This window comes from Phocoena sinus, chromosome 3, assembly GCF_008692025.1.
Source record: "Phocoena sinus isolate mPhoSin1 chromosome 3, mPhoSin1.pri, whole genome shotgun sequence".
NCBI lineage: Eukaryota > Metazoa > Chordata > Mammalia > Artiodactyla > Phocoenidae > Phocoena > Phocoena sinus.
The window spans coordinates 62354486-62377822 of NC_045765.1; the positions used below are offsets into that span (position 1 = coordinate 62354486).

Consider the following 23337-nt stretch of genomic DNA (forward strand, 5'->3'; position numbering starts at 1 on the left):
TCTTGTTGCAGAGCACGGGCTCTAGGAGGGTGGGCTTCAGTAGTTGTGGCACGCAGGCTCAGTAGTTGTGGTTCACGGGCTCTAGAGCACAGGTTCAGTAGTTGTGGCACACGGGCTTAGTTGCTCCGTGGCATGTGGGATCTTCCCCGAGCAGGTCTCAAACCCGTGTCCCCTGCATTGGCAGGCAGATTTTTAACCACTGCGTCACCAGGGAAGTCCCTCACACACTGTCCTTTGAAAATCACCCTCAACCTTGAACTCTCCAAGTAACCAAAGTCTAGCAATTTTAGCCTTTACCAAAGCCATAAAGGATCATAAAGATAAGTGTATCCCTGTGACCTGCATAGAACTGAGAACTCTGGAAGGCAGCCTCCTGTTGAGCAGAGAGCACAGGCTCTCTTGGGTTCTACCACTTCCAGCTGTGTGACTTTGGGCCACTCATTCACCTCCATTAGCCTGTTTTCTCATCTTCAAAGAGGTGACAATAATACTCCCTCTTGAGGTTGTTACGAGCATTGGACAGGAGATGTAAGTAGTGTGTCTGACAGTGACACATTACAGGCCTCATTAAATGGTAGTTCCCTTTCTACTAATCTCATGCCTTTGTCCTAACCAAAACCATGACTTATAACAAACAGCATTAATGAATAAGCAAAGCAGGTTATACTTAAACCTGACTAGGCAGAAGAGATTGTTAGAAAACAGAACTTTCTATTCAATGACTAAAAACCAGAAAAGCTTTTACCACAAGGTTTAAAACCCCTTTATAAATGGACTTCAATCTCAGAGACAGCTGTGAATGAAAAACTAGCAATGGTTCATTTAAGAATGGATTTCTATGTGTTCTCTTATAGTTATATTTTTCATTCGGGGGGAAGAAGAGGAAGTAGTAGTTAGTTAATAATAGTATATATATCCACCCACAATTTCTTCTTTATAACTTAGTTGCAGACTTAAAACTGGAAATTTCCTGACCATTGGGGGGGAAAAGCTGGCTACTTAATTCTTTTTGTTTATAAGGTCTTTAGTGAGGTATAATTTACACACCATAAAATTCATTCTCATGTTTACAATTCAGTGGTTTTTACTATATTCACAGAATTGTGCAATCATCAGCACTATCTAATTTTAGAATGGTTTCATCACTCCTGAAAGAAACCCCATGCCCATTAGTAGTCACTTCCCATTCTCTTTCCTCAGCCTGTGGCAATCACTAATATATTTATGAATTTGCCTACTCTGGACATTTGATATAAGTGGAATCATACAATATATAGACTTTTGTGACTGGTTTCTTTCACTTAGCATAATGTTTTCAAGGTTCATCCATGTTGTTGTACCAAATATCAGTACTTCATTCCTTTCTATGGTTGAATAATATACCATTGTATGGATATACCACCTTTTATTTAGCCATTTATCAGTTGATAGACATTTGGATTGTTTCCACTTTTCGGCTATTATGAATAAAGCTGCTATAAACTTTTGTGTACAACACTTTGCAAGCGTATATGTTCTCATTTCTCTTGGGTATATATGAGGAGTAGAGTCACTGAGTCATATGATAAATCTATGTTCAACCTTTTGAGAAACTTGAAAAATGTTTTCTAAAGTGGCTGCATCATTGTACAATCCCAACAGCAATGAACGAGGGTTTTAATTTTTCCATATTCCTATTAACACTTGTTATTGTGTGTATTTTTTTTTAATTTATTTATTTTTGGCTGGGTTGGGTCTTTGTTGCTGCATGTGGGCTTTCTCTAGTTGCGGTGAGGGGGGCTACTCTTTGTTGCGGTGTGCGGGCTTCTCATTGCGGTGGCTTCGCTTGTTGCGGAGCACCGGCTCTAGGTGTGTGGGCTTCACTAGTTGTGGCTCGCGGGCTCAGTCACTGTGGCTCACAGGCTCTACAGCTCAGGCTCAGTAGTTGTGGCGCACAGGCTTTGTTGCTCCACGACATGTGGGATCTTCCTGGACCAGGGATCGAACCCATGTCCCCTGCATTGGCAAGCAGATCCTTAACCACTGCGCCACCAGGGAAGTCCCTATTGTGTGTCTTTTTAATTTTAACCATCCCAGGGGTGTTAAGATGTATCTCCTTGTGGGTTTTTTATTTATTTTTTAATTTTTTAATTTTTTTGCGGTACGTGGGCCTCTCACTGCTGTGGCCTCTCCCGTCGCGGAGCACAGGCTCCAGACGCGCAGGCTCAGCGGCCACGGCTCACAGGCCCAGCCGCTCCGCGGCATGTGGGATCTTCCTGGACCCACATCTAGTCCAACGAAGTTAGCCTAGGTACCCAACTAACACAATCGGCTATATAGTACTGTACTGTAACAGGTTTATAATACTTTTCACACAAACAATACATAACAAACAAACACACAAAAAATACAGAAAACATTTTAAATCTTACAGTACAGTACCTTGAAAAGTACAGTAGTCCAGTACAACAGCTGGCATACAGGGGCTGGCATGGAGTGAACAGGCAAGAAAAGTTACTGACTGGAGGAGGGAGAGGAGGTGGGAGATGGTAGAGCTGAAGGATCATCAGCAATGAGAGACAGGGCAAGCTGCAGTTTCACTCACGCCTTATGTGATTTCGCATCTTTGAAAGTTCACAACTTGAAGGTTCGTATGTAGGGGACTTACTGTATTTACATCTTATTTAATTTCTTTCAAAGATGCCTTGTAGTTTTCAGAGAATAAGTTGTGCATTAAAAAAAAATTATTCCTGAAGAACTTCCTTTAGTATTTCTTGTAAGGCAACACTGGTAGCAAGAAATTCTCTCAGGTTTGTGTGTGCATGCATGCGTGTGTCTGTGTGTGCGAATGTCTTTATTTCATTTTAAGAGATAGTTTTGCTTAGATACAACATTTTTGGTTGATGTGTCTTTTCTTTCAGCACTTTGAATATGTTATCCCACTGCCTTTTGGCCTCTCTTGTTTCTTATGAGAAGCCAAATATAAATCTTATTGGGGTTTCCTTGTATGTGTCTTATTTTTCTTGCTGTTTTAAAAATTCCCCTTGGTGTTTAACTGTAAATAACTTTACCATGATGTGTCTGTGTGCAAAACTCTTTTTGTTTCTTCTATTTGGAGTTGAGTTGCTGAGCTGTGTAGATTAATGTTTTTCATCAAATTTGGGAAGTTTTCAGCCATTATTTCTTTCACTATTTTTTTTTCTGCTCCTTCCTCTCCTCTCCTTCTAGTGTTCCCATTATGCACATGTTGGTCTGGTTAACAGTGTTTCACATTTCTCTAAGACCCTGTTCATTTTTCTTCATTCCTTTTTTCTGTTTTTTGGGTTACATAATTTATATTGCTCTGTCTTCAAATTTGCTGATTCTTTCTTCTGTCTGTTCAAATCTACTATTAAGGCTCTCTAGTGAATTTTTAACTTTCAGTTACTGTATATTTCAACTCTAGAACTTCTATTTGATTCTCTTTTTTATAGATTTTATTTATTTATTTATTTTGTGGTACACGGGCCTCTCGCTGTTGTGGCCTCTTCTGCTGTGGAGCACAGGCTCCGGACGCGCAGGCTCAGTGGCCATGGCTCACGGGCCCAGACGCTCTGCGGCACTTGGGATCTTCCCGGACCGGGGCACAAACCCGTGTCCCCTGCATCAGCAGGCAGACTCTCAACCATTGTGCCACCAGGGGAGCCCTATAGCTTTTATTTTTATATCTTAATTGGTATTCTGTATTTGATGGGACATTGTTATCATACCTTCTTTTACTTTTTTTTATTGCTTTTTTAAAAATAAATTTATTTATTTTTGGCTGTGTTGAGTTTTTGTTGCTGTGCACCTGCTTTCTCTAGTTGTGGTGTGTGGGCTTCTCATTGCAGGGGCTTCTCTTGTTGCAGAGCATGGGCTCTAGGCACGTGGGCTTCAGTAGTTGTGGCTCATGGGCTCTAGAGTGCAGGCTCAGTAGTTGTGGCACATGGGCTTAGTTGCTCCGCAGCATGTGGGATCTTCCCAAACCAGGGCTTGAACCCATGTCCCCTGCATTGGCAGGTGGATTCTTAACCACTGCACCACCACGGAAGCCCCTCTTTTACTTTTTAAAACATGAATTCCTTTAGTTCTTTGAACATATTTATAATGGCTGCTTTGAAGTTTTTGTTAGATCTAACATCTAAGCCCTTTCAGGCAAATTTCTATTTCCTGCTTTTTTTTCCCCTGAGTTTGGGTTATATTCTCCTGTTTCTTTGCATGTATTGTAATTTGTGGTTAAAAACTGGACATTTCAGGAAATATATTGTGGAAACTCTGAGCATTGAACAGCCCCCCCAACCCTGGGGGTGCTTGTCTTTGTTTTTGTTTCTTTGTTTATTTGTTTAATGACTTGGCTGGACCCTTAGTGAAGACTATTTCCCCTGCAGTGTGAAGCCTCTGATGTTGCTCCTCAGAGGGCACAGCCTTGGGCATGTACACAGTCACCCTGGGATGACAATGGTTTTAGCAGGGCTCTTTTTGACTGTCTCTTTCCCAGTTTTTCTATTAAGCTGTTTGCCTCTGCTGATATCACACCTAGCTGTTAGGCTCCACCAATTACTGGCTCATTCCTTTATTGTTTTCAACAATGCTCTGGGGCACAAATCATTCTATAGTCTAGCTCAATTAAATTCAAGCCCCTTTGAAGGAGTAGTTTTGAGGCAAGTCTTTGAGGTTTGTTCTGACTGCTCTGAGCTGTCTCTTTTTCTGGTTCTCTCTGGTAATCTAGTTGCCCTATAGGTTAGCTTGTTGCTCAAATGGAGCTACCAGTCTCCTCTTAATTGTTTACTACCACAGTCTCCATTGTTTTTAAAGAGCACTCTTAGGCTTCAACTTCTGCACATCTTGTTTCAAATGAAGTTATTTCCTGTGGGGACAGCTTCAGAGCTCTCTGTTGTTATGGACTACTCTTCCCCTGGGGAAAATCTCTGAGCCCCTGCTCCAGGACTGGGGGGAAGGGAAAGTACCCTCAGAATGACACCCCCTGCCTTATGAGTTAGAGGCTGGTTGGAGGTGGTAGCATCCCTTTTTTTGGCTTGCCTCTCCTGGCATGGAATCTCCACTCTACAATAAGCTGGGATAAGGGCAACCAGGGCCTCAATATTCTCAGCCCGTGGAACCTGGAGTAGAGGCGCCACTATATTAATATGGGCTGAGTGGAGGATGGGATCCCCAAGTCTCCTGGCTGTACTCACCAGGAATTAGCCTCTGCAACTTGGAGCTCAGGAGATGGAGGGAGGCTAAATCCTAAAATGTTCTCAGTATCTTTTTTTCTTTATATTAGAGGTAAAGAAAAAGCACCCATAGGTGGAGAGGCCTCAGTTCTGTGGTCATCAGAGGTGGAGCCAAAGCAGAAGACCCAGGTAGTTTAAATGGGATGGTGGGAATGGAATGGAGGGGCCTGAGGGAAGAAGGGGCACTCAGGGACCTGGCTCTCCCCACTTGCGTCCTGACATTAGATCCAACACAGCTCTACCAGGCTCCACTCTGGAAATGAGAGCAAATAGGATGGGGGTCTGTGCCAGCCACGTAGCACCAAGGGGCAACTCTGGAAGGTGCCACTATGAACCTGCCTTCCAGTCCTGCAAACACAGAGCAGGAGCCACCAGCCTTGCGCTGTCCGTGCCCAATCGCTAGGGCATGTGAGTCAGCCAAGCCTTTCCCCAGAGCCTCCATTCTCTCTACTTCAAATGAGGATCCCTGCCTTTTTTTTGTTTTTTCTTTTTTTGGACTGTACAGACATGCTTAAAACCCATACTAAGGCTTCAGATAACAAGGCAGGCCTGCGTTAGCCTTGAATATAAATCAAATATAGCCTGTCACAAAGAAGAAAAACAGTCCCTTCCGAAGCCTGAGGCACCTGCAGCTCTTCTGACCAGCTCTGCCAAGCCTTGTTTTTTGTCAACGCACCACCCTACCTCTTGGACAAAGTGTGAGGGCTCTGCTGCCCACCAGGAGAGATGGACCAAAGTCCGTTTGTCCAGAAACTTGGCAGGAGGTTCGGGTGAAGCAGCCTCAAAACAAAGGCACATTCTGAGATCCTGGTGGCGTTTGTCAGAGGAACAGAGCTTAAAGGCAACAGCAAACTGTTTGGCGTGAGGCAGCTGATAAACAGGGAAGGAATTCAGGCCAGAGCTAGGCAAAGCCCCTCAGTCTCCTTTATTTGTTCTCTTTCTGAAGCACTGACTGGAAATAAAAGTCTGTTGGTACTGGCTGGAGCAGAGGTCCCCACTTTATCCCTTTGGAATCTGCCAGAGGGCAGGTCTGGGTTGTGAACTTGGTTAATATTCAGGCTGTCCCAACAGCCAATGTTGCCAGTCTCACACTAGCCAGCAGTATTCCAGGGCAGCCTGCAGGCCTGATGGAAAGATAACAGCCTAAACTCTTCACCTTTGGCAGAGCCCACCCAGGCCCAAAAGAGGTACATCTCTATGAGCTGGCACATGGAGTCCCATGTAGTTGTCAGTCAGATGCCAAGCTCGGTCTGTCTCATCGTTCCCGCCTTCGCTGCTCCTAGTGCCCCCCATAAGCATCCTGTTAGTAGAGGATAAGGCTCCCTTGTTCCTATTTCATACCTTTGGGTTGTGGGTGGAGAATCAATGTGTCCTGTTCTGTCTAAGCCCTGACCCAGGTCCCAAGAAAGACAGCACAAGGCTAGTGCCTCCAGAGGCCCAGGCCCTTGTTGGACGTTCTATCATGGTGAAGGGCATAGCTGCCTGCAGCTCCACCCATGAGTTCCTAGAGGAAGGAAACTACCTTATTACACCTATACACATAGGCAGACGCACCCACACAGTTCCCAACTCAGACACCAGGTTCCCGCCCTACTGGCATTCTCTAAAAGGCATTTCCACAGCAGAAACAATGCCATCCTTGGTGTCCCTGGCTGACCCGTCTTCCCTGTGAAAGGGTCAGGGGGTTGGCTCAGGTGGGCTTCTCTTTCCCAAAGGGTATGCCCATCAGGAGATCCCTTCAGAGGTATAAAGCAGAGACAATCTGAGGGTGGTCCCTCTACCTGTATGGTGCCAGAGAGATGCGGAGAAACTTACTCAGGGCCCCTGCGCTTGATCTTGTTGGGGAGCTGAGGCCATTTCTCCCCCTGGCACAGTAGATTCAGACCTGTGTCCTATTCTCTGGGCCCTAGAATTCCACCCTGGGAAAGGGGCTCTGCCTCCAGCAAGTCTCATCACCCATTATACTGGCTGCAACCTGGACCTTCGACAGCTCCCACAATGCCCATGGTGCGCAGCCAGAGGTGATGAGGTCTTGCCCTTCCACTCCTCATCCACCCACCTATGATGCCCATTTTGCTGGTTGCTAGGGATATAGCATGGCACATGATCTCATCGAATCCTCCCAACAACTTGGATAGCTGGACATTCTTATGATTCTCATTTTAACAACTGTAATAAAATTCACACAACATAAAATATACCATCTCAACAATTTTAAGTGTACAGTTCAGTAGAGTTAAAATATTCACATTATCATGCAACCAATCTCCAGAACTCTTTTCATCTGCAAAATGAGACTCTATGTCTATTAAATAACTCCCTGTTTCCTCTCCTCCCAGCCTTGGCAACTACCATTCTACTTTCTGTTTCTATGAGCTTGACTACTCTTTCACATCTCATATAAGTGAAATCACACAGTTTCTGTCTTTTTTTTTTTTTTTTTTTTTTTTTTTGCGGTACGCGGTCCTCTCACTGTTGTGGCCTCTCCCGTTGCGGAGCACAGGCTCGGACGCGCAGGCTCAGCGGCCATGGCTCACGGGCCCAGCCGCCTCCACGGCATGTGGGATCTTCCCGGACCAGGGCACAAACCGTGTCCCCTGCATCAGCAGGCGGACTCTCAACCACTGCGCACCAGGGAAGCCCCAGTTTCTGTCTTTTTGTGTCTGGCTTATTTCACCTGCATATGTTCTCAAGTTTCATTCATGTTGTAGCATTGTGTCAGCATTTCCTTCCTTTTAAGGCTGAATACATATTCCACTGTATGTATATACCACATTTTATTTATCCATTCATCTGTTGCTGGACATTTGAGTTGCTTTTACCTCTTTGGCTATTGTGAATAATACTGCCACGAACATGGGTATACAAATATTTCAAGATCCTCCTTTCAATTCTTTTGAATATACACCCAGAAGTGATATTGCTGGATCATATGATAATTCTATTTTTAATTTATTGAGTCTGCCACACTGTTTTCTATGGTGGCTGCACCATTTTACATTTTGTGCATGAGGGTTCCAACTTCTCCACATCTTTGTTATTTTTCTGTTTTGTTTGTTTTTAATAGCAGCCAACCTAATGGATGTGAGGTGACATCTCATTGTGGTTTTGATTTACATTTCCTTAATGATTAATGATGTTGAGCATTTTTTCATTTGCTGTGTCCCCTTTTATAGATAAGGAAATTGAGGCATTGATTGAGCAGTGATGCAACCTATTTAAGTCAGCCCAGTGCTTGGGGGTGGGGTCAGAACAGACCCACCTGTCTGACTCCAGAGCTCCTCCTTGTGCCACTACCTTTCTAGGCAGAACCACCTCCCCCCGACTCACTTTCATGCTTCTCCCCTCCTTCCTCCCAACCACTAGTGCTCCTTTGCCTTTTATTTTACTCCCAGCACCCAAAAAGGTAGCAAGGAAGGGAAAGGCTGCTGAAAAAAGCAAATCCCGGTGCATGTGTGTGAGTGTCGGATGATGTGCATCCCCAGAGGTGTCCACAGGCCCTTGTGAGCAGGGTACAACAGGGATAGCTATGGACTTGTAAGCCAGCAGCTACCTACCCCTCACACCCTGAGGTGAACAAAACCAGTAAAGAAGGGGAAAGAGACAGGTCAACCCAGCTGTTAAGGAGGGCTGCAGCCAGTAGGGCCAGCTCCAGCTCATGTGCTGACCACACTTCTAGGAACTAAGGTGGGGTGAGCTGGCCCCTACTTTTGGATCCCTCAGGATCAGGTGTGGGCAGAGGGTGGGTAAGCACTAGGAGCCCCTGCTAGGGGATCAAAGCCAGAGAAGCACGGCCACCTCAGGGCCCAAGGTAGGCATGGAACCAATGCTGGAGGAATCCAGAGGCGCTCCATAGGCTGAGCCCACTTTCTACTGGTCTTATAGACTTAAGAGCCACCACTCCCAGCTGGCCACCCATCTCTTGCCAAGGCAACTCCCACAGCTTCCTCACTGGTCTTCTTGATTTTCATAGCAGCTTGAGACAGTTCTTTCTAATAACACAAATCTGACCATGTTACCCCTTCCTTGGAACCCTTACTATTTCCTTGCTGTCCTCAGAATATACTCAACTCTTCAACATTCCTACAAGGCTCACTGTGGACAGGCCCCTGTAGGCATTTCTAGCCTCACCTGCCATCTGTTGAACTCCAAGCCACCCTGATCTATGAAATCTCATTCCCAGAATCTTCCATGTTCTTTGCCTGGACAAGTCCTGCTCATATTTCCAGACTCAGTTCAAGTTTATCATCCCTTCTTAAAGGAGTTCCTCACCCTGCTACCCCCACAGAGAAGGCCGTTTTTTTGCCCCAGGTCACACAACAAGCCAGCCAGTATTTGAATTCAGGTTCCAGAACCCTGTTATTAACCAGGTTTGATGTTAGCTCTCTCGAACACAGCCAGTGTTCCCGTTGGTATCTGAGCTTCAAAAGCAGACCCCACACCCCAGATGTGTATAGCCTGGTGTTCAGCACAAGGCCAGACATGGTGTCTAATTATTGCCACATAGTGCTGGGGAAGGGGATAAAAGACTAGCAGAGGCCATGCTCAGGTTTTCACATGGTGCAGAGGATGGGCCAGAAACTGGGAATCCTACCTGCCTGATTAATAGCAGGAAACTAGTCTATGAGGATACCCTCCTCAGAAGGAGATGTGCCCTGACATAGCATCTCCTGGCCCTTACCAGATGCAAAGCAGGAAATGCAGAGGACAAAGTACGTGTGTATTCTGACTGCTGAAACTTAGAAATCCTGCCACCAAACCACTTAGGATGCTAAGGGGCTAATGGCATAAGCCGGAGCCTCTGTCCACCACTGGGCCCTATGCTCAGTCTCTGTGAGTCTGTCCCTTCATGAGTGCCCTGGGGCCAGGGTTATGCCTCCTCTAGTTCCCTGTACTCCACCCGTATCAGGAGGCCTTCTGCTCCTTTTCAGAGAAACTGGAGGCTCAGGACAGGACCCAAGCCTTACCATAGTTGTATGGCAGAGCAGGAGACCCCGTGATGCTTCCAGAAGCCTGTGGCCAGGGAACAGACCATACCTGCCCATACCCTGCCCAGCAGCAAGACTCTTCTTTGTGTCTACACGTGGCTCAGCAGCAAACCCCACACTGCCTCCTCATGCCTATGACAGGAACTTGACTCAGGCTGTCCATCTGGGGAGCCTGGGGTTGGCAGTATCTAGGCTCTTGGGAAACAACTTCGTCTTCTGTGAAACTGCCAGAGGAAAAGGCAGTTGACAACTGCTTCCCTTCTCCCTTCTTCATCCCCTCCCTACAAGACAAACCGATGGGGAATGAGCCTGAGTCCTGCTCTCTTGGGCTGCACACCTGTGCTGGAAGTATAACCCAGGTGACTGCTGGCCAGGTTTGATGAGTGGGGGACGCTGACCCAGGTACTGCCAGGGTGTCTCGAGGGGGACTGATGCAGATACCGGGTCGCTCACATACCCACCTCGGTCACGATGGTGGACAGGTAGATGTCCTGGTTGAACTCCCAGCCATCCAGGCAGCCCTCTTGCTCCAGCTGCTCCAGGTCCACGTCGCGCCCCGGCTCCAGCCCGAGCGCCGAGAAGTTGACGATCGTCGCGAGCCGGTAGCGGCGGCACCTGTGAGGCACCTCGCGGCCGTCCTGCAGCTGCAGCGGGAGGCTGTGGTTGCGCCACACGCTGCTCAGGTTCGCTGTGTCCGGCACCCGACAGTGGTGCTCCGGGGTCCCCGCCAGGAACACGACTGACATACCGTTGAAGCCGTTGGGGATGATGCTGGCGCTGAGCAGGAAGAAGATGAGGCGCTGGAAGAGCCCCCACTCGCCCAGGAAGGCAGTCACCTCGTCGTAGTCCTGCATGCTCCCCGCCGCTGCTCTGCAGTTGGCAACGAGGGATGATAAGAGCGTTCCCCGGACAGTGTCGCGCGGTGGAAGGCGTTCCCCGGGGGTGTCAGAACGTTCTCGCGGGCCAGGCCGGCTGAGGGAAAGCGAGGCGCGCGGCCTGCACCGTTCCCAGGAAACGGACTGCGGGCGTTGGAAGGTTCCTGGGAGCTGGACGCAAAGCTGGAAGCCACGGTAGAAACTCGGGACCACACCCCGATCCCGGTTGGGGCGGGGCAGGGCGAGGCAGCGGGCTGGATGGGGTGGGGCTCCGGGGCAGCTCCGCCCGTGCTCTGCTCCTCGCCCCCGGCGACCCCGCCAGACACTCCGCTGAGGCTAGGAGGTCAGCGGTGCCGCCTCCGTACGGAAAATAGGCCCAGTTCCCGCGCCCCATCCCCGGCCCCCGCGCCCCCTAGGTGCTGAGCGCCCAGCCCCGGTCTGCCGGTAGGGCCTCACGGGCGAGCGGGCGAATGGGAAGAGTCGAGGCTCCAGAGCAAGGTCTTTGAGAGGTCGGGCCTCGACCCTGGCTGTCGGCGTCGCCACAGACCTCATCCCCGGCAGGGGTCCTCTGCCGCTTCCAGCCCGAAGGGGAGGGCCCCGGGCGGTGCGCTGACGGGTGAGTGCGTGGGGCCTGTGCTCTGCGGGCGCAGGGGCGACAGGAGCGCGCCCTCTCCTCTGGCCCGCCGCAGCGCAAGTGGCCGGCACCCGCCCACCCGGCGCTCATCAACCCCCAAGCTGGATTCAGTCACCTGCCGGCGGCTTCGGGACAGCCCGGAAAAGGGGGAAACAGGGATGATCAAGATCGCGGTGCGTCAGAGACAAGCTCGGACTGAGGGGAGGTGGGGAGCAAGGACTACCGGGTCGTTCCAGGATCCTTTTGAGGCCTCTGGAGAACATACTACACGGAGCTTGGTCCTTCGTGAGAGCACGGTAATGGACGCCCAGCTGTCACTACTCCTGGGCTCTGATTTTGATCCCCTGGGGCTCTTCATCGAGGCTGGCTGCCAGAGTCTTCTTGGACTGGAGGCCTCAAGTTTGCAGAAGGGGCACCCCATGGTCCGGTAACAGAGGGAGGGAGGAAGGGAGGAGGAGAAGGTCCAGTTTGCTGCCCAGTTCTGGCAGGGTAACCAGAGCAGGGACCAGTCTGCTCGTGTCCAGGCTTAAGGCCCCTCTGCTGTTGTGTGAGCTAGCCTGGGCCTGCAGTGGGAGTCCTGGGGTTCCTGAAGCAGATGTGATTGACAGGCTGAGGTCCCATCTCTTTGGAGATTTTGTACAAGTGTGTTTGCTCCTCCAGGCCCTGGTTAAGAGGTGGGAGACGTTTCTGCCTCATTTTTTGTAGCCTCCAGTCTACAGGGAGAGGGGCTTCCTACCCCCTTGGAACCTCAGTTTCCTTATGTGTAATAAGACCATATGTCTAGATGTGCCAGGACAGCTGTGATTTATGCCTGTTAGTCCAGTAGAATTGTTAATAGCATTTCCCTTTCCTTTCACAAGAATCCTTCTTTGAACAATATTTCCTGTGGTCATTGTCTTACTTAGCTTAGATTTCAGCCTCCCCTGTACCCCAATAAAAAATCAAAGCCTGAGATAAGAATTTATGTGGAGATCATTTATTTATAGTAGTGATCCCAAGGAAGGGAGTGAAGGACTAGGTAGAGTGAACAGGGAAGGAGGTAAGGCTGACACAAGACTGTGTAATTGAACTGGTCATTGGTACTGACCAGGATCAGCGACAGTGATGTGCTGTGACATTAGAGCTTGAGACCAAAGGAAAAAATTAGTAATAACTGATCGTATCTTAAAATTTTGATGTTTTGTTCATCATGGATTTTTATATTGGTTTTGATTTTTAAAAATACTGTGTTAAAATATTATTTATCTTGATTATTGAATTTCTTGGCACCCCCTTAAATTTTGCACCTGAGGCAAGTGCCTCACTCTTTTTACTTGCCTTAGCTTTTTCCCAACCCTAATTGCTGTGGGTAATTGGGATTTGATCCAGCTGGGACCTTCTAAAGAGCCTTAGAGAATGAGGAGGCATTTGTTTACTAGTTCTGGCTCCACTGGTCGACTCCCCTGCACTTTCAGGGTGTACATGTGTGAGAGCCAGCAGGTACTACTTCACAAAACTGTTTGCCATAGCCCATGAGTATATGTAAGTCCATACCTTGAACTACTTCTCCTGCCATACAAAATGAATGCCCAAGTACACTGCTTATAGCTGGACCATTGGGAGGATTTCCCTTCACCATTGTCCTTTAGAGCCACTCCTAAGTGGGGCTATGTTGCAGTAAACAATCCATTTTTTGGCTGGTAGCACCTGTGAGACAGGGCTGAGTACTTTTTTCCCTCTATCAGTTGGTTATAGAGAACCACCCCCATAAGACCATAGGTTTGAGTTGAGGGAGAAGTGTTGGTATAGCTGAGGTGTAGGTGTCATGGAGTCTGAGCCACCTGTTCATTAACTTACCTGAACTGTATGGACCTGCTCAATCCTGATCCTGACTCTACCATTTCTATTATATGATGGATTGCTTATGTGCCTGCTTAAGCTTATGACTTGATAGAATTTGACAATAACTAGCTCTTACTGGATATTTCTAGTTGCATAGACCCTTGATGTCCCATTGTCAGGTATAGCCAAATAGCTGCTTTTCAAAAGGCAAATAGCTCCCTGCTACAGAAGGCATGACCTTGCTCTGGCACCCTAGAGAGCTTACTGAAACTCTTTTATTATGGCTTATCAGAGACTCTACCCAGCATCCTTATCACCATGAACATCTGTAGCAACATTGATTCTGCTGGGTCATGTGGACCAAATGGCAGGGAACCTTGTACTATAGTTGGACACATTGTAGAGCTCTCTCTTGCTCTGGGCTTCACTCAAAGGTGGGAGCCTTCCAAGGCACCCATTAAATGGGTTAGAGCAGTATTCTCACCAAGCACTATGTCTTTTTATTAGTGGTAGAGGGTACAGGGTACAACAACTTGCCTTTACATTACAGAGGATGGCCTGGCATGCTTCAGACTACTGGATCCCTAATAACTTCACCAGTTGGCTTCAAAATAACATGGGGCTTCCCTGGTGGCGCAGCGGTTGAGAGTCCGCCTGCCGATGCAGGGGACACGGGTTTGTGCCCCGGTCCGGGAAGATCCCACATGCCGCGGAGCCACGGCCGCTGAGCCTGCGTGTCTGGAGCCTGTGCTCCGTGGTGGGAGGGGCCACAGCAGTGAGAGGCCCACGTACCGCAAAAACAAAAACAAAATAATATGGAATGAAAGAAGTGGGCGAGGATATAGATGAAATAAGATTGGCCATAATATTGGTCCTAGGGTTTCATTTTACTACTTTGTCAACTTTTCTATACATTTAACTCACTCTGGAACAAAAGGGTAAAAAAACCTTCACCAGCATGGAAGGCCCTCAATCATACTTTTTATCTCCCATCTTCTGGTATGAATGTGTCTTACTAGGACATCTGCTCACTAGGATATGATATATTAGCATTATGTCATCAGTACAGTGGGCCATCATGATGTTCTATGGAATATCAAGACAAAGTCACTAAATACTATGTTGTGACAGAGAGCCGGAGAATTAACGTAACCTAAGGGCAAGACAGTGATATGTACTGCTATTCATCCCACATAAAAAAAGCTTTTGATCCTCCATACTGAGGGATATAAAGAAGAAAACCTTTGATGTTGGTGCTAATCTCTGTAATTCCTCCAAGGAGGTGGTTTTACTTCTGATGTAATAAATTGGTCAAAAATGTGGGTGTGTTAGAGGCTTCTGTTTGGTCCTTCCTACCATAATTTCTCTTATTTAATAGGACAGGGAGTAAATGTTAGGGTCTTGCCAGCTGCTAAGTGTATCTCTCCTAGGTATGCACTTAGGGACCAGGGAACTACTAAAGATCCAGTGTGGATCTTTAAATCCACTAGACTTGCTTGCAGGAGAACTCCATTTACCACCTGGCTTTTGTGAGCCCCCAGTATAACTGGGGGACCCTAATGGTGCTTCCTGTCCATTAGTATCAGGGCCAGCTCATACTCTGTATCCAACAGCTCTTGACAGCTCTGGGTCTTTCCCTTTCCTCAGGCCAGAGTTACTCGGGTTAAAGGCCACTGCTATGGACTGAATTGTGTCCCCCCCCGCCCCCCCCTACCCCCCTGCCAAATTCATATGTTAAAGCCCTAACCTCCAGTGTGGAAGTATGGTTGGAGATGGGGCCTTTGGGAAATAATTAGGTTTAGATTAGATCATGAGGGTGGGGTTTTCATGATGGGATAGTGCCCTTTTGAGAAGGGACACCAGAGAGATATCTACAAGCCAGGAAAAAGACTCTCACAGGAACTGAATTGGCCAGCACTTGATCTTGGACTTTCCAGCCTTCAGAATTGTGAGAAATAAATTTCTATTGTTTAAGCAACCCAGTCTGTGGTATTTTGTTATAGCAGCCTGAGTAGTCTGAGATAGCCACAGATCCTTTACAGGGAAGGATTGGGGAAGTAATTATCATAAATACTTTTAGCAGTATAGGAGGGTTCTTCCTTAAAGAGACTTGGACTCCTTTTCAATTAATAGGCTCTGAGCTCGTGAACTGGCCTGGATCTGGGAAATTTATGAGGAAACACTATCTTCCATTGTAGCAGTTGTCATCAGCCTTCTGATCACTAGCTCTTCCTTTTGGGGGTGAGGTTGTTATATAAGTCAAGTAATAGTCATCTGCCCATTTATTTAACTCCTAGGAAAAGCATGGTGTATTAGCCATCACCACAGATCCCATGGGTTGAAGCCCTCTGGTTGCCCCTTTGGTCTGTAATTACATCCACCCTGCCTCTGTTGTTTAAGTGTCACCATCCAGCCTCTGCTATTCTAGAATCCTACCATCCCCACTAACACTAGAGATCCACACCTGTGCATTTTGTATTGCCTTAGTGAAGGGAGTGTCTGATGAACTTGGCTTGGGAATATAATCCGGTGATAGGTTCTCTGGTCTTGCGTGTTAAAAACAATCTAACATTCTCACTCCCCTGGGCCTTCTGACTCCTTTGATACTGTCAAGAAAGCTCTGGCATTTCCACCTCATTTCCATAGGCCATAATTGTATCCAAGTACTAAAGAGCCATCTCAGAAGCTTATGAAGATGGTTTTATGTATCCTTGCTTGGATGTTAAAGCCAGCGTAATGAGAGAATGCTTCCAGATTAGTAAATTCCCACACATTTTACCCCTGTTCCTACCAGAACATAGGTCCTGTCATTTTTTCAATATATATGCTATTTCCTTGTGGATCAGGGACTGTACTTCCCCACTTAGGTTATGCTGAAACCTCATTCTACTATAGAGACCATGAGGGGAGGTAGGGAGGATCCGGAGGAGGATAGGCGTCACCTCTGGAGCCACTTGCCATAGGAGGAGTCTTGGCAGGGATTCCAGTCAAGGAAAGGCTACTCTCCTGTAGTATGGGGAAGAGAGCTGCTGCTGCTGGCCTTGAAGGTTTGGGGGAATCCAGGAATTAAAAATTCTCAATTAACTGACCCAAATGTCCCTGTTCCATGTTCCAGGGTTCCGTGTATTTTGTATCAGGGCCATGACTTTGTCATAGACCTAACAAAGCTGTGCATGCAGCCTTTTGTTGTAGCTCTCCTACCCTTATAGTTAAATCAATTAAATAAGCCCTGGGTTTGATTTCCAACACAGTCTCTCCTGTGGCTGCAGGAGATAAAGGTCTTTTTAAAAGCTTCTATGGAGGCCTCCTGGCTTTCACAGTGTACTTTGAGTTTAGAGTTGGCTGACCTGGGACTATCATTTCTTTTTTCAAGGCTTCTAAAGCACTTAGCAAAAGTCAGTCAAGGCCATCATCCTTATAATCACCATTGTCCTCATATGTTCTCTGTGCCGTAACCAGGGTTTCTCAATCTTGGCACTATTGAAATTCTGAGCCAGATTATTCTTTCTTGTGAGGGGCTGTCCTATGTATTTGGGGATGTTTAACAGCATCTCTGGCCTCTATCTATTAGATGCCATAGTACACTCTCCTAGTGGTACCAGGCATTTAGCAATGTCTCCAGACATTGCTAAATGTCCCCTGGGGGGTAAAATAGCCCCTGATTAAAAAGCGCTGACACAAGCCAATGCTTCACTTTCCCCTTGCATCTCTTTCTAATCTCTAATCATAGGAGTTCTGGTAAATGATGCTACTGCATGCTGGGATTATTACCATCCTACTTACTAACAGTAATGGGGTCCTTATCTCTGTTTGAAAGGGGACTGTTCCAGTTCTAGAGTCCCTTCCTTGAAAGTCTGCCTTCTAGACTGCCTTCTATTTGGGAATGACTCTAAGGGAACAGGAGTAAGGGATGGTGGAGAGTAAAACAGAGAAGAAGAAAAGCAAGTACAAAGGTACAGCATAGGGTTGTTTACAGCTGTGGGGACCTGGGGGAATGTGTCTCAGAAATGTCTAAGATTCAGAAGTAGGCAACATTAATCCATAGGTTCCCACCCTTCTTGGTTCAGGTGTGCCCTGTTGGGTGTTAACCCCCCAGTACTTCCAGATTGCACACCCATGCATGTTGAGCAGGTTTCTAAATGTGTTCCATGCCTCAGCATCCAAGGAGTCCGGGAGCAGAAAGTGAGAAGTAAGCAGCACAGCTGAGATTGGGATACCCCAGAGAAGCTGGTGGCTATATCAGTGGCTGGTTGCTCTAAACAGTGTGCCTGGAATATCTGAAGTTGTGAGCTTGAGGAGTCCTATGTGGTCATTCTACTTATATGACCATGGAGGAGGCAGCCTGTGCTGCCCATCATTGGGTGCTGCCCAGGAACACGAGGAAGGCTAGACCCTGGCAGCCTCATTTATAGGTTCAAACCCTGCCTCTGCTCCTTCTGACCAAAAGGGCTTGGAGTCAACTATGTGGGGCGGGTGGATCCCTGGGCCACCCCCTGGCACCCAGGCAATCTGGTCCAACCCAGACACCTGCCATGTGAACACTAAACCAGTGGTTGGGAAAGGCAGACGGATGAGATTGCAAAGGTTGGCAGAGGATAGACCATACTTGACCTAAAAGATTCTTAATTTAAAAAATTTAATTAGTTAATTAATTTTATTGAAGTGTAGTTGATTTACAATATTATGTTAGTTTCAGGTGTACAGCACGGTGATCCAGACACATAAATATCTATATCTCCATATATATATATATATATATATATATACTATATATTTTTAGATTTATATTTTAAAATATATATGTATTTCAGTTATATATATATATATATTTTTTTTTTTTTTCAGATTCTTTTCCCTTGTAGGTTATTAAAAAATATTGAGTATAGTTCCCTCTGCTGTACAAACCTAAGTGGAGTCACAGTAGGACAGTCAGCTTAAGATTGAGCCTGTAGGGGAAGAACCATCCCTTGGCAGGGCCTCTGAGCTCTATCCTCCCAGACTAATTCCAGTGGGACTGGGTGAGACTACAAAAAGAGGGCAGGGGAAGTTTGGAAGGGATCTATTATTAGGCAGCGCAAACAACCCAAGGCACTAATGAGAATGAGCATTTGGAGAAGAAAGGAGAAGCTGGGCCAGAAGCTTGAGGAGGCTGGTGCCTCAGGGACAGGCAGGGGAGTGGACAGGAACACAGGCTGAGAAGGCACTGCATGAAGTGGGAGGGGGAGGTGGTGAGGAGTCAGAACAGCCCATTTAGCACAGGGATCCGAACCTGACCCCAGGCCCAAGTCAGGCAGGTGTGGGGGTGGGTTCGTGCAAGCCAAAGTTTATGAACAGGTGCTGTGGGCACCAGCCTTGTCTACACCCAGACCCAAAGCTTCAGGGGTCACCTTGACTCAGCTCATCTTCCACCATTCCATGCTCCATGGAGGAGCATGGCCCTGTGTGAAGAGCTGGTGCATCTGAGCTGCACTCTGGGCTGTTCTAGGGACCTTGACAAGCAGAGATAGGCCAGCACCCTTCAGAAGTGGCCTGGCAAGAGTCACTAGGCCGTTGGTAGGACAGACAATGTTCTTCAGGGAAGATGCGTATTTGCGATTGCCCTGGGTGTTCTTGCCATGGAGATCAGCTAACCAGCGTGTGACCTCAGCAAGTTTCTCAACCTTTCTAAGCTCATCCATGAAGTGAGGATAATAACTGTACTTCCTTTCAGGTTTATGTGAAGATGAAAGAAGAGTAATATCAGTTCACTAAGGACTTGAAGATGAAGACCTGGGACATATTAGCTCCTATGATATTTCTTACCCAATTTGCATCCTCTGAGACTTCCTCTGAGTCTGTAACCACTCTGGCTTCCCATGAAATGTGCCTTTAGGCCAAGAATACCCTGGAGAGAAGCCGAGTGTCCTTCCACTGCTGCCTATATTGGTAAAGAAACTGGTGTATGGTGTGGTGCTTCAGCCTCTGAGCTTCGCTAACCCAGTCAGACTGGGGAGACAGACCTGCTCACAGGGCTGGTCAGTCAGGTCTCTGAGCCCACATGGCTGAGGCCAACCCCAGACCCTGCAGGAACAGGTAAGGCCTCTGGCAGCCTTTCCTGGGATTTCTAGCCTCTGCCTTCAGCCACAGATGGTCCACATCAGACAGGAGCAAAGATAAAATTTGGTTTCCAAGTAGTTTCCTACTTGTGGTAGAGGGGGCACAGAAGAACAGTCCTTGCTTATTACAGACCCCTTTACTACCCTCATTTCTTTTTAGACTTCCACCTCTTTTCAGAGGTGCTAAGGACTATTTTGTGGGAAAATTTTGAACATTATGTGAGAAAATGATAAACCAGGAAATTACCCAGAGTTGTAGAAAGCAAATCAGGGGTTAGCATGGGGACTAAAGTCAAGAAGCTGTTACCCTGGGTAAGAATGAGCCCCAGGATGGAGCTGCAGTGCAGATAAGCTGGGCAGGGGGACCCACAGGTGGAGGAGGGGGCAGGGCACTCCCTGAGTGGTCAGCAGGGCTCTCTGGGCCCATAGCCCAGGCTTCTGGGCATCACAGTGCAGGTCACAACACCCCTAACTCAGCTGTTCATGGGCTGTTACCACAGGGCCAGACTTCTGTGCCACCAAGAGGGGCTGAGTCCTTGGCCGGGAAGGGAGGGCTGGCTTGAAAGAGCATCTGGGTTTCTCCTGCCCTCACCCCTTTCCTTGGTTCTCAAGATGCAAGGTGGGAGAATAAAGCTTATCACACAGAGAACCAGAAAGAAGGACTCAGTTTTCATTTCTAGCTCCTTGGAGGGTCAAGGAAGCCTGTAAGAGTCTGGAAAAAGATCTTGAGGAAGCTGAATTTACAGATCAGCACAACTGCAATTATGGGGACCTGAGGCAGGGCTGTCAGCAAATTTCAGCAGGGACTGAGCCTCATGGGACCTTGTGGGCTGGGTTCAGGAGTTTAGAATTTGTCCTAAGAACAATGGGAAACCATGGAAGCTTTAATAGACAAGAGTGGCATAGTCAGATTTGCATTTTAAAAATCTCTCTTTGGGCTTCCCTGGTTGTGCAGTGGTTGAGAGTCTGCCTGCCGACGCAGGGGACACGGGTTCGTGCCCCGGTCTGGGAAGATCCCACAGGCCGCGGAGCGGCTGGGCCCGTGAGCCATGGCCGCTGAGCCTGCGCGTCCGGAGCTTGTGCTCCGTAACGGGGAAGAGGCCACAACAGTGAGAGGCCCGTGTACCGCAAAAAAAAAAATCTCTCTTTGCTGTTGGGTGGAGAAAAGATTGAGGGGCCAGATGGGAGACAGGAAGGCCAGTCAGGAGGCTGTTACAGGCCAGGCAGGAGAATGTAGGGGCCTGAACTGGGGCTTGGAGCTATGGAGGCAGAGGGAAGTGGGCTAGTTAGGGATTAGTCAGGGATGAATGCAGTCATGCCTACAAACTGGTCTCCTTGCTTCCACCTTTGCCCCTTACAGTCTATTCTCCATACAGCAGACACAGTCATCCTGGTTAAAACATAAAAGCCCAGGTCATGCCACTCCTCTGGCTTCTCCTCTCCGAGTAAAAGCCAAAGTCCTTCCTGAGGCTTACAAGGTCAACGTGGCCAGTCTTCCCACCCCCACGTCTCTCTGAGCTCATATACTTCTACTGGCACCTCACTTACACTACTCCAGACATTTCTTCGCTGTTCTTAGGACAGGCAAGCACATGTCTCCTCCTCCCTGCCCCATCCAGGGCCTCTATGTTCCCTGCTCCCTTGGCCTGAAATGCAGTTTGCCAGATATCCACACAGATGCTCCCTTACTCCTTATTTTCTACTGTAATATCCTATTTATTTCCATTAACCACTGCTTATCATCTGTGCTTTTTAAATATGTTTGTTCAAAATGTCTCCTAGTATGTAGCACAACGCCTGGAACATAGTAGATTCTTAGTAAATAATTAGTTGAATGAATGAGTTGAGGTTGAGGTTGAGGATTCAGGAATGAGGCAGTTGCCCTCTAGGCCTTACCTCCTCTTGAGGGTTTAGGCAGTATGCCAGCAGAAACTAGGAGAGCAAGGTGAGGAGGAAAGTGGTAAGAGGCAGGGAGGCCCAAGGTATGTGTGTGTCAGAGAGAGGGTCGGTGCTGGCCCCAGGGCCCCTGCACCTCTCCATGCCTGACCTGAGATCTGGGCAGGATGGTGGTAGGTCTGGGCCAGGCTCTGACCAAGGAGATCATAGGCTGTGTCAGAAGCATCAGGAAGGAATGGAAGGGGTAGGACGGAGGGCATGTGGATGGGAACTACTACTGATTTTGCCTGGGGATGGGCCGGCCAAGGCTTTGCTCTAGGGGAGGGGACAGTGGAGCTGGGCCTTAAAAAGTGAGTAGGAGTTTGCTGAATGAAGAAGAAAGAATAAAGGCATTTCGAGCTTGAGAAAAGGTCTGAGGGTATGAAAAGCCAGGATTGCTCAAAGAACGGTGAACAGTCTTGTGTAGCAGAGGAAGTAAGACACATGGTCAGTCAGCAACCTGCAGTCTAAGAGGCCTTAAATGGTAGGCCTACAATTGATCGGTCAGGGGCTCTATCCTGAGGGCCCTGGGGCCATGTTGGCCAGGGAAGGGGGTCCATGAAGCAAGGGAATAAGAGAATTCTCCAGCTGTCCTGAAATGGGCCCCAGAAATGCTTAGGAGGCAGAACCCCAGACACAGTGATGGGTAGGATGGGATGGCTGGGGAGAAGGTGTAGAGAATGATGTCCAAGCCTCTGGTTTGAAGGCCCCTGAGGTGAAGATGTGAGAGAGGGGCAGGTTTCGGGACAATAACGAGGGGTCGGTCTGGGGCAGGTGGGCTGGGATTTCTGAATTGGGGACCCTAGATCTGTGTCTCCTCCTGGAGACTCAGCTGCCCCGTCTCAGGACTGGGACCCTGGGTCACAAAGACCTTGTTCCACAGCTTGTCCCAAGCTTTTCATGGTCCAGCACATTTGGGGTCAGTCAGGGCCCCTGGGCAAAGGAGGTAGTTGGGGGACTGGGTAGAACCTGGGCCTTGAAGCAGGGAAGACTGGCAGCTCTGGCGCCACTCCTCTTGGCTACTGCCCCCCGCCCCCCCGCAGGATGCCTACCTTGGCAAGGGTTGATCTGGTTGTGAAACCGTGTACAAGCCCCTGTGTCCTTGTCTTTTGAAGTAAAAGGCTGACTCAAGAGTTAGTGATTGGGAAATGAGAAGATGTAGAAACAAAGAATAGCTGTTGGGCTGGGAAAATGGTAAAAATTAGACTATAAATCTGTCACATGGCAGAATCACCGAACTCCCAGTTCCCTGAAAGCTATAAAGGCCTGACACACATTACTAAGCTGTTTTTATAGGAAGCAGCCCCCCTCCCACCAGATGGAAACTGCTGACCCCAAGAACATAGACCCTAGACTGGTTAAAGCCAGAGGTTGATGGTGCTTGAAACTTCACCTTATGCCAACCAGTCTGAGAACTGTCCACAAGCTGATAATGCCCTGCTCCTTGAACACTATAAAACTCCTCACTACCCCTTCCAAGGTGGGTCACCCAGTCTCGAGGGCATTAGCTCACTGTGGCCCTCTTTGCCTGGCAAAGCAATAAAAGCTATTCTTCTCTACTTCACCCCAAAACTCTGTTTCCGAGTTTCTATTGAGCACTGGTGAACAGAGGCTGAGTCTCCGCAACAGTTGCTGCAGCTTTGCTTGATCTTGATCTTAATGGTACCTAGGTAACTGGAGGACCCCTCAGTTGGGGTGGGTAGGCCCCGTGTGGGGAGGTGGTGACTGTGGGATTAAGGCGGGTAAGGGCGGCTGCTG

General features: G+C 48.0%; 1 protein-coding gene across 4 annotated transcripts in view; it reads right to left on the reverse strand.

The window, feature by feature from the left end:
* The window catches only part of SLC22A4 (solute carrier family 22 member 4), a 49659-nt gene extending 38371 nt beyond the window's left edge, over positions 1–11288 (reverse strand). For all 4 annotated transcript variants that reach the window (XM_032627783.1, XM_032627781.1, XM_032627780.1 and 1 more), the window contains exon 1: positions 10681–11288. In XM_032627783.1, the coding sequence (XP_032483674.1) occupies positions 10681–11073 (393 nt within the window). In that variant the 5' untranslated portion in view covers positions 11074–11288. The remainder of the gene's footprint in view (positions 1–10680) is intronic.
* Positions 11289–23337: the final 12049 nt, after the last annotated feature.